The following is a 12,137-nucleotide window of genomic DNA, read 5'->3' as shown; positions in this document are numbered from 1 at the left end:
TCATCAGCTGAAGAAGTCTGAACGGTTAACAGATGAAAATGCTTAATAAATTTTTATTGTGCCATCTTCCAGTGGGTGCTTCTTGTTTTGATAAAATGAATAGACAAGTCTGTTCTCCAGTCTGACTGCAATATTCACCCAACCCTTCCCTTTACTCAGAGCTCTGGTTTGATCTAGGGCTATTGTTGCTTGAGGTAGCTTAAACATGCACAACTTGGAACCAGAAACTTTAGGGTGGTTGTAATAGTCCTATTGTAGGCCTCAGCCAAGTCCATGGTGATGTTCTTCATGTTTCACTGTTGCAGTCATTACACTTGGGTTATCTGCTTGCAGGTAGCCCTCAGTCGGCCTGATTAACAAAGTCTTGGGTCCTGCGTCGGTTGCTGTCCCATCTTCCATGACGTTAGGTCGTCAGGGGTATAAAACATGCAGTCGACGCCATTGCATTAGTCTTTCTTGCCGTGCGGTGCTCGAAGCAGAAGCAGTTCACAAGTGCAGATCGGCCGACTCCTGAAATTTTGGTTTTAGAGTTTCAGAACCGAAGTCTTCAACTAAAGCTAAGTACTCCATTGGGGAAACATTTTCTTGCTACTTACCGATGTCAGTAAAAGTTAATGATTGCATTACTTGTGGAAAGCAAATACCTCATAAAGATTTTTATTCATACTGTATTCCTTGCCTAGGCCCTGACCACGACGTACCTTGCTGTCGGTTTTGGGCTTTATTTAATCAGCGCACTATCCATTGTCGGTATATTTACACCTCTAAATATTTTGGTTCTCGGTATAATTATCCAGAAATGTCATCGGTTAGCCATCCGACTACCGGGATTCCGAAAAAAATGCAAAGATAAAGACAGAGACAGGCCGCCGAGGTCCAAAACTGCCGACGACGCTTCTCCTAAGCCATTCGCCAGTTCGTCGGTATTCAGTGAGGTGCTTTCGCAGCCCCTGATACCCGCTACTTCTGATTCGCAGGCCTCTACTGAGACCCATTTGGAGTCCGGTATGTCGCGAGATGCTTCAACTATGGAACCCGCGGATGTCTCTACCTTGGATGGGTCTGTGTAGGCACCGACTTCTGAGGGGGTATTCAGGCCTACAGACTTGCATATTAAATCAACGCCTCTTTCATTACTTAGGCCTAAATCTCGATCCATGTCTAAAAAACTGACGCCCAGGCCACATGCTCAGGCTTCTATGCCTAAAAAACAAATGATAAGAATGGTTGAAGATCTAATAAATCTAATCAGGCGTAGCCAACTCCCCCCTTCTAAGAGGCCTAGGACTGAAGTTGATTATGTATCTTCTGATCAGGATTCTGTTTTTTCTGACTCTTCTGATGATCTGGATTTGCCCTTACCTACTTATGAGGATTCTGATGCAGAGGACTTTATTCTCTCTGCTTCCCCTCCTGATGATTTTTCTTTTGGGGAAACCTTACATACTCTAAGGGAGCATTTCCACTGGGAAAGCCAGGATTTTTCTGATTCAAAAAAGAGGCTTAGGGATTTCCTTCTCCTACCTCAGCATAGGCCTTTAGCTATCCCTCCTGTACTAGACACTGTCGATGATGCTTTCTCGGAATCTAGTTTGGCCCCTGATTCTCTGCCTCCTGCTCCCAGAAAACCTGACAGATACTACAAGGTCCCTGAGTCCCACAAGTTCCTTTTCAAAAATCCTATTGCAAATCCAGAGACTATTTCACAGGGCCCCAAGGGCATTAAGGCTTCTACTGCTAAAAGTCCTATCCCTTCTGATAGAGACTCTAGGACGCTGGATAGATGGGGTAAGAAGGTTTACACTTCTGCAACCTTGGCCATTAGGGCTTTAAACTGCCAGTTTCATATGTTAAAATATCAGCAACATGTTATTGGACTGCTTAAACAGAAAATTATGTTGATTCCTGACTATGTGGAAAATAAAGAATTACAGGATTTAATGCATTCTGCCGATCAAGTTGGAAAACATACTTTGCAATGTGGTTTTGATTCATTAGAGGCCTCTTGCAGGGCTGTTGTTACTGGGTCTGTGCTCAGAAGGCATGCTTGGCTTAAGGAGCAATCTTTGCCTGATCATGTTAAAGCTAAATTGTTGGATGCTCCTTTAAATCAGGACCACCTGTTTGGCAACAAGGCTGAGGAAGTTCTTAAAAAGATGGAAGATAAAGCTAAATCTATGCAAATTGTTAAAGATTTTTTACAAGTTCAGCCTCCTAGATTTAGTAGGCATTGGCCCTCTAAGAATTTGTCCTTTCCAGCCCCTTCCAGGTCTTCTCAAGCCAAACCCAGACACAGCAAAAACCCCAGGTTTCAGTCCCAGGGGACTCATAGAACTAAGCAGTGGGGGGCCTCCACTTCCAAGTCTGGGAATAATAAGACTCCCCTCTATGGTAAACTGTCTCAATGACTTCCTTTTAAAATTTCCAAGCACTTCTCAACTGACTGCCCCTTTGGGGGGAAAGATTGCTCTTCATGCAGAGAATTGGGAACTCATTACCCAGGACAATTGGGTTTTAAATATAGTGTCCCAGGGATACAGATTTCACTTCCACACGTTACCAACACCAAGTGGATGGCCAGATCTACCCCCAAATCAGTGGGCAGAGGCCTAAAAACAAGTACTTTCTCTCTTAAGCATGGGAGCTATTCAACTGGTACCAGAAGAGGAAAAGGGACAAGGTTTCTACTCGAGACTTTTCCCGGTACCCAAAAAAGACAATTCATGGTGTCCTATCCTGGACCTGTCTACTCTAAATACCTTTTTGGAGATTCCAAAATTCAAGATGCTGACTCTTCACCAATTACTTCCTATGCTAGGCAAAGATGCCTGGTTGGCAACACTAGATTTAAAAGAAGCATACCTGCACATCCTAATCAGGGAATCTTGCAGAAGATACCTATGCTTCAAAGCAGGCTACACGCATTTTCAGTTCTCTTCACTGCCCTTTGGCTTATCTACTGCGCCCAGGGTATTCACAAAGTGCCTAGCTCCAGTTATGCATTTTGCAGGCAAAGAAATATTCAAATATACCCATACCTGGATGATTGTCTAATTCAGGCAGAAAGCTAGGACGTAACTTTTAAATCATCTGGCCTTTGTAAAAAGGGTTTTAACTTGTCTGGGGTATACCATAAACAAAAAGAAATCACACCTGGTACCCTGTCAACAAATTATATTCCTGGGAGCAAACTTGAATAGAAGTTCCCAGATGGCTTACCTCACGCCAGAAAAGCAAATTCATTTGACAACCTACTTCAAACAAGTGGCCACAAAAACCCTGTTATATCTGCAAGACAAATACTGCAAGCCTTGGGGTTCATGGCCTCCTACATTCTTTTAACTCCATATGCAAGACTGCATATGAGGAAACTACAGTGGTATCTAAACAGCCTATGGTGTCAACATTCTCAAGACCTAGAAACAATGATTCCTATCATACCCTTGCCTATGCCTAGATTTCCTTTGGTGGGCAGAGGCCTGCCACCAAAACAAGGGACTACCTTTTACACCACCCCCTGCCGCCCAAACCCTAACAACAGATGCTTCAGACTATGCATGGGGGGCTCACCTGGCAGGGAAGTGCATTCAGGGCAAATGGAACCCAAGTCAAATGCACCTGTATATCAATCAAAAAGAAATGTTAGCTGTACAGAATGCTCTGACAGCCTTCAAGGACCACATTCTTCCAGGACAGCTAATGGTAAAGACGGACAACACCACTGTTATGTGGTACATAAACAAGCAGGAAAGTACACATTCTTACCCCCCTTTGCAGACTAGCCATGGCATTGTGGAACACAGTCTTGAGCTACCAAGTGCACCTACAAGCTCAATTCCTGCCAAGAAAATTAAATACACTGGCAGACGGACTAAGCAGAAACCTCATGGACCCACACGAGTGGAAACTGGAACCAAGGATTTTCAACATGTTGACAAGCAAATGGAGGAGCCCAGATATAGACCTGTTTGCCTCTCCCCAGAACTACCAGTTGGACAAATGTTGCACAGGGACTCCCCAGAAACCAGCCTGGAAAGTGGATGCTCTGTTCTTCAGCTGGAAAAACCTATCAGTCTATGCCTTCCCCCCTCTGCCTCTGCTCTCCAAAGTACAACTTAAAATCAAATGGGACAAACCAAGGATGATTTTGATTGCTCCAGACTGGCCCCGCCAACACTGGTACTCCCTCCTGCGCAGTGTGTCTCGGTTATCACCATGGCACCTGCCTCAGACTCCTTCCCTGCTGTCTCAGCAGGAGAACCAGGTTCTGCACCCTCAGCTTCTAACACTGAACTTTGCAGCCTGGCTAATTACTTAATCTCTCCTTTACCATCCCTCAGCAAACCTGTGATGGATATCATTTTAGAGGCAAGGAGGCCTAGTACTAGAAAATCTTATGCTGAAAATGGAAAAGATTCTGTGCCTGGAACCAATCTCAAGGAATGAGCTCAGCAGCGCCCAATTTACCTCAGATTTTACAATACTTAACTGAGATGCTTCACAAGGGCCTGTCTTTTTCCTCCATTAAAATGCACGCCTCAGCCATTTCAGCTCATTATAACACAGAACCTCCCCTTTCTCTCATCCACTGCTCAAGCAGTTCCTCAGAGGGGCCAAAAATCTGAGACCACCCAGGAGAGCTCCAACCCCAGCCTGGGACCTTAACTTTATCTTGGAGAAACTCACTCTACCTCCTTTCGAACCAGCTGCTACTGCAGACTTAAAATTTCTTTCTTGGAAAACAGCTTTCCTTTTTTGCAATCACCTCAGCTAGAAGGGTATCTGAATTACAAGCCCTTATGGCAGTGGAGCCTTTCATCATCTTTCATGCGGACAGGGTGTCGCTCAGAACCAATCCATCCTTCATGCCCAAGGTGGTATCCAGTTCAGTCCATTCATTTGCCAACATTCTTTCCCAATCTACAGAATAAAGCAGAACAGATACTGCATTCCTTAGACTTAGATTCTACTTGGACAGGTCTAAACCTCAAGGAAATCTGAACTGCTGGTGGCATTTGCAGCAGGGGCAGAGGAGAAGGCTATTTCAAAGCAAAAAATGGATAAGCCATTGCATTTATTTCTGCTATAAGCACCATGGAAAACCTATCCCCCAGGGGATCAGACCTCACTCCACCAGGGCTGATCTACCTCTACAGCCTTTCTCAGAAGCATCCCTGCCAGGGACATCCTAGAAGCTGCTACCTGGAGTTCTGTACATACTTTCACCAAGCATTATCATTTGCCAATTTTCTCTAAATCCAGAGCTGGCTTTACCACTGCAGTCTTGCAGGGCCTTATAGCTGGCCCTAATGCTATCTAAATTCCTCCTCCCAACCATAGCTTTGGGAATATACCCAAATGTAATGACTGTAACAGTGAAACATGAAGAACATAGTACAGTTGTGTACACTTACCATAAATGTAGATGTTCGAGTGTATTCACTGTTACAGTCCTGGTTACCCTCCCTCCAGCCCCCTGACTTCTTTTGGGTATACCTCTACTTTCCTTTGCTATGCTTAAAAGCCTTTTTGGTGTATTTGCTTTTTTGTTGGAGGTATATCTTTGTGCTTTTTTGTTTATTTGCTTCCCATTAAGGGGGCACCTGACATCTGGGGCAAGAAAAACTGATGTAATGGCATTGGCTGCATGTTTTATACACCTGACGTCATGGAAGAAGGGACAGCAACTGATGCAGGACCCAAGACTTTGTTAATCAGGCCAACTGAGGGCTACCTGGAAGCAGATATCCCAAATGTAATGACTGCAACAGTGAATACACTCATACATCTACATTTATGGTAAGTGTACACAACTGTACTGTCTGAGCACTGTTGTGCTGAAGGTTCTGGTGCAGCACAGAGCACATACAATCTGGGGTTTGCAGATAAAAATTCCTTTTCCATACAAAACCATTGTGGTAATGCATAGAACATCAAGATATGATGAGTATGTTTTATTAAGCTTCAGGGTGATGATTTCCTTTAAATAGTGCATGAACTGATTTATTTTGCTGCTGACCACAGAAAACGGCTTATCTTTTCAAACTGCATTAGCTGTTTCATGCTGGTCAGCTTTACGTACAATCTGTCTATAATAAGTTTAGTGAGGTAAGTCACGTCCAGCAATGAGCAGTTGTCTGTGACACTTGTGACGCTCTGTCAGCAGTGAACATTGCTGGTGTCCTCAGTCTTCAGGCATGTGGAAAACTGATGACAATGGTCTGGCCAGGCATCATATTAGAATCATCTAAACAGGTGTACTTTCAGTAATTTGGTGAAGGAGGTATAGATGGAAACCCTGATCATATGAAAGGAGTTGGTTATAGTAGAACCTTCATTAAGGCCTGTAGAAGGTGATTTTTACTACATTTACCATTAGCAGTAATTTACAGGTGCTCTAGTACTTGTCTTAGCCACTACAAATGCATTTTATAGATTTAACAGTCTTGCTTCCCAAAATATTTTTATCCCCGTGTGTTGTCTGTTTTCCTGATTGTTCTAGTTTCTCTCCAACTATGGTGCTTCCAGTCTAATGTTGACTGCAGTGTCAGCTCCACTGCAAAAGACTCAGTTGTTCCATATTTTTGCAGAGCGTCCCTGAATTTGCCTCACATTGTGCACGGTTCCATGTAGAGTCCCAATACACATACCCTCCAGGCATAACATAAAATGTATGGGGTAAATTCATTCATCACTGAAAATATGTACAGTCTTTAATCTTTCACAGCATGTAAAACATTTTGAGAAAATTAGACTACACCAGAGTGTACAAAGAGGTTTCAGTATAATGTGTGTGGTTTAGTTTTGTTCTGGATTCATTCTGTGTTATGCTGTCTTGCACGACATCTCTCTTGAGCGCACTTTCACCCACTCTGTCTCTCTGTCGAGAGCTTGTGTGCTCTCTCTCGAGCGTGCTTGCGCTGTCTCACAAATACACTTGCACTCTCTTTCTCGGTCTCTCTGAAGAGTGATGCTCGCTCGGTCTCTTGCTCTGTCTGGAGCGTGTGCGATTGCTCGCTCTCGCACTCTGGAGCACAGGCATTCACTCTCTCTTTGTCTCTCTCTCTCTCTCTAGAGTCTGAGCTCTCGCTTTGTGGAGCACCGACACTTGCTCGCTCGCTCTCTCTCTCTCGGAAGCTCGCTCGCCCTCTTGTGTGCTCTCATGCGCTTCATCTCTCTCGCACTCTCGTTTGGGAGCTTGCTGACTGTCTCTGGTGTGCACTCACTCTCTGTCTCTCTCTCTCTTGGATGTTCGCTGTCTCTCTTAGGCACACACTCACTTGCGCTCTCTCTCTCTTGGGTGCTCACTGTCTCTTGGACGAGCACTCACTCGCTGTCTCTCTCTCTCATGGGTGCACTCACTCACTCTCTCTCTCACACTCTCCTTCTCTGTCTCTGGCATGCTCTCATGCTTTCTCTGTCTCTATATCTCTCGGATCTGCGCTTGCTCTGTCTCTTTGTCTCTCTCTCTCTCTTCACTCTCTCTCTTGGGCGTGCGCTCTCAAGTCTTGAGTCTTGTTTACAAGCAGTCCTGAGCTCTGAGGCAGTAGATCATTGTATTGTGCCAGTCTATGGTAGTCCCAGCCATCCAAATATAAGTAACTGTCTATTCAAAATCTCATAAAAACACAAAGAAGAGGCTAGCTTCAATTAGAGAAGACTTGGGAAATCTTAGGGTAGTAAAACACAGAGATAAAAGTTGTGTCTATTAAAATTTCCTTTCAGTTTTGTGGAACTCAGAGAGTCTTTCACTAAGTTACCTACATTGAGGAGGGACGTACAGCAAGATGGTTTTGTATTAATATGGCAAGTAAGAATTGTATGGGGGACAGAGAGAGAGAGCTCCTTGCGGGTAGTGTAAAAGGGTAAAGCTGTGACTGGAGTATTCTAGATTCAGTTAGTGGGTCAGGTGCTTGACTGTACAGGCTGGGAGGATGGGAGTGCACATCCTGAGGTAGAGGTGGGAGTGGTCCCAACTGGTCTTTCTGCAAATCTCCATCACAGTCTATGCTGTATGGCAGGGATGGAGTTAATAGTAGGTGGGAGAGGGCAGTTTATCACCACTCAAGCTTGTGATGTTAACCCTTGATGGCAGTGAGGGTGAACCATGTGATGCGAATTGTTAGAAGAGCATAGGTGAGTGGTACATTACCCACATCGCCACCCATGGGGTGTTGGTTAGGACCATTCATGCTGTCATTACTGGGATGCTGGTGAGAGCATTTTAACACTACTTTGTCTACTTGGATGATGACCCAGTTGGACAATTCTCAGCCTGAGAGATCTTGTGGAAAAATAGTTCACTTTTAGGAAATGAAATTGCTCGAGTCCAACAGGGGAGGCTTGATGGTCAGTAAAGAAGAGAGGAGAGGAAAAAGGCCATAGGAAAAAGGAACAAGAAAAAGTGTGTGTTTGTGGGTGTGTGGTACAAAAATTAATATTTTGACCTCATCATGGTATTAGTCTGACTTTATTTCTGCTGCTTGTCATAGCAATCCAGTGCTGTACACCAAAACCAGATTTACAAAACAGTTTAAATGCAACAACATGAATAATTGAAGAAACTGCAGGCAGTTGAAATGTTAAGGTCATAAAGCAAAAACTGACAACTTGTGAATGCCAAACATTACTTTCTTTTTACCAAGATTAATTTGTGTATTTTTACCCCCTTTTTTTAGATTAAGACTGCACAATGGAGAGATGTGGCAGGTTGGACCGGACAAGGTGGCTCTTTGCTAGGAACAAAAAGGTAAATTGCAGCTTATTTCTAAATGTGCTGAATTAAAAGTAGAGATTTAACAAGTAACTGTACTAAACTAGTGACAGGAACTGATAGTCTGCTGCTGAAGTTATTTGTTTATTCACAGATTTTTTTAACTAGGTAAACCTGCTGGACCCGTGACCTAAGAGCACTTTCAGGTTATGTGGATTCCTCACAGTCACATAGTAGACAAATGGAGGTAAAGGGAACCATATCCTATACCGTTTGGTTACAGGAAACAGCTCATTAACTCTGCAGACCTTTAATACTCTGTTCTGACTCCCATACGTTGGCATATGGCTTTTCCTTCTCTTTTGCTCTCTCTTTTCTTTATCACATTCTGCAATACGCAGCATGTCCTCTCATTATGTTTTAATGTCAGATTATAGAAGGTAATTAGATCTGATAGTTATCTAGTATTGAATGCCTTAAAATTAACATTGTTAATTGTTTGCAGTGTTAGTTATTAAAAGTACTACAGTGCATTTTTACGGCTTTGTATTAGAACATTACCCCACCGTGATTTTTGCGCAGGAATGGGCGTGGCCAAAATTATTGACAGGGCAAGCCCATGTGATGTTGCTTGGAAAACACGGTGACAAGCCATGCAGATTATTCAGTGAGATGGCGAATATTCATTCTTTGACCGTTTTTAACAGAGGCTTCATGCTTTTTTATGGTATCTTTAATTATAATTTTGTGCAGTAATTGCTTTTGCAGGGGAGCAAGCCCCCCTGCACCCCCGCTTCACATGCCTGTTCTCCATACAAACTAAACAACCAGTGTGTTAAGCAGAGTATCATTTTACAAGTGCATTTTCAGACAAAACATTAACAGGTCGATTTCGTTTTTAATAAGGAAATTAAAATGTGCAGGAAAAATGATACATGTGCTTGTCCTTGCAGGGTTATTTCAAAAGGTAACCCCTCCCAACACGCATGGACTATTAAACAAGAGTAAACATTAAATTAAAACAAGCGATTGGTCAAAAACGGGTTCCTTTTGTAAAGTTATCCACTTTTTTTTTTTTTCCATAAAACCGTTGTTATATAATAACACTGACATGCCGTATACACTGGTTACCCCGCAGTCAGCAGTGTACCCCAACCAGGAAGTTTAAGTTTTTCAAATTAAATACCAGACCCCTCTCTGCGAACTCAGGCATAAAGCCATAGGATACTTTGTGCGCACAACAGGGATCCTGCAAAATTAGCAGCTCTTAATTGCGACGTTCAGAAAAGTGACAAAAGCATTTCAAAAGTCAACACCGAAGTACTGTCAAGTCCATCCTGTTTAAGTTAATTAACTTTATAAACCAACTGAAAAGACAAACACCTGATCTTAAGAAATGATCATGTTACCTTGTGAAATTTCACAAAGCAGGAAAAACGCATTTAACAGTATTTTGTTCATTTAAAAACACGTATGAAATAAACATACATAAATTCACTGTAATTATAAAAAAGCAACTCACCCCCAATGAAAGGGATGAAAAATCAACATGCAACCGATTTGACTTTTTACTAAGTTAATGAAAACTAAATGGAAAAATTATTTAGTCTAAGATTTAATATACAAGGGAGAAAAGGCTTTATATTGAAGTAATTACAATGTTTAGCATACAGATTTTTCTCACGGTAGTCTTCTGATGTTTATTGAAAGCACTTCTAAAGGTAAACATTATGCAGAGAGTGCTGGGCAGGGTTTGGACGGTCCTTGCTACTGCGCATCTGGTGGGGTAATGTTCTAATGCAAAACCATTTTTACTGAGAATGTACAGCACCACTGTTAGTAGAAGGCAAAGTACACAAGGCCTTGTATCCTTTTTTCCTAGTTAAGTCCAGTGTGTTTTGTATGCTTGCATGTGTCCTTTTCCGTGTTCATCCCCCATCATTACTATTGTCTGTAACTGTTCCTTGTGAATTACAGATGCCTTATGATATGTAATAATTCTATCAAAGGGTAAGATGAAGAAAGTTTAAGGATGTAGGAAATGTGTTTTACTGAAGGTCTGCCATGTTCTTCCCTTTTGACCAAGTTTCATTGTGAACATCACTAGTGTTTGCACACATCATTGATAAACTAAATGCCACATGAATGAAGTACTTTCCTGTAGCTTGTATTAGAAATCTTACCATTGTTTGTTACTAGCCTCACCTGTTTCCAAGAACTTTAGCTGGATGGTGTTCTTCCCCACCAGAGCTGGTCTTTTACTTAGTGTGGGCCAGAAGTGTAGCAAATGCAAGTACAGCCACCTTAACCAGCATGTCTGCAACTTTTGCTTACATAAACAGGTTTGGGAGGGCAGGTCTTTGTAGAAAATAGAAATTAAAGTAACTTGTGAAAAACAGAATTGTGCTATCCCAGTACTTTAAAAACAAGCATTGTCAACATACTGTGGCACTGCACCCATGTGGAATATTTTGGTATTGCACCCATGTGGAACCCTGATGTCACTGTTTTTGAGTATTTTCATCATAGTATGTTGTTAAGTAGTGCTTTGTCACATGCACATCTTCAGTGCCACATTGATGTAGAATTTGTAAAATTATTCTTATTAAATTCAGTTTGTATGCATGCAGCTATCTTAAAATTTGTTCAGAGGTAAATGAAAAGCAAATGAATCAGAATTCCACTGAATATTTCAGGCAAAGATGGGCAACAGGGCATGATGGTTAACATAACAATTTAGAACTGTAACCTTTTTTGTCCAGTGCATTTATTATAGTGTGTCAGATCTGAATCTTAAGCAATTTTCAATTGCTATGTTTCTGTACCCTGCCATTTAGTGGGATTCTGTCAGTGATGGTGAAGAAGGCTGATTGCGTGCTTAGTTAGTGGTAGTGGAGTTGGGGCAAATAAACAACTGGTTTTGTCAAATTTAAAAGAGTATCAAAAAGTTTGCAGTCTCTGTATTGGTATCTGTTTGCTATGCAACATGTTGGCTCCTTAAGTGACATTCTGCAGTCAAATTATGAGAGGTAAGAGATGTTGGACATGGAATGTTATGGGATATGACTTCTTGTTTGGAGAGTGTTTTTCAGCTATCCATTCTTGTGAGGAATCAAGTGCGTGCTAAGTTTTCTGGGTATGTGTGGTTTAGTGTTTGCACTAGATGTAATTATGTGCTGCTCTCTTGCCTTGTGGCTTTTTCTGCATTTTTGCTTCATTCCCAATTTTATCCCGATTACTACATGCTACTGTGTGTACTTCTATTTTTTTTAAGTTCTCACAGCTTCCTTTTCTTCTAGACATTCTCTGAAAGTACTAATGGTATGATGATCCATGGTATTCATACAATATGCATTCTTTTCCATGGTTCTGTTCATAACAAAGACATTGTTTTTTTTCAGAACGGTGATCTAATGTGACACAG

The 12,137-nt window shown here is 42.1% G+C and overlaps 1 protein-coding gene across 2 annotated transcripts in view; it reads left to right on the top strand.

The window, feature by feature from the left end:
- Positions 1–12,137, top strand: part of PFKL (phosphofructokinase, liver type) — a 905,205-nt gene that overhangs the window by 714,478 nt on the left and 178,590 nt on the right. For both annotated transcript variants that reach the window (XM_044060589.1, XM_044060587.1), the window contains exon 14: positions 8,679–8,749. In XM_044060589.1, the coding sequence (XP_043916524.1) occupies positions 8,679–8,749 (71 nt within the window). The remainder of the gene's footprint in view (positions 1–8,678; positions 8,750–12,137) is intronic.

This window comes from Protopterus annectens, chromosome 2.part0 (assembly GCF_019279795.1).
Source record: "Protopterus annectens isolate FY-2018-M chromosome 2.part0, PAN1.0, whole genome shotgun sequence".
Lineage (NCBI taxonomy): Eukaryota > Metazoa > Chordata > Ceratodontiformes > Protopteridae > Protopterus > Protopterus annectens.
The sequence above is the reverse complement of the archived record's forward strand: the minus strand, read 5'-3'. Positions and strand labels throughout refer to the sequence as shown.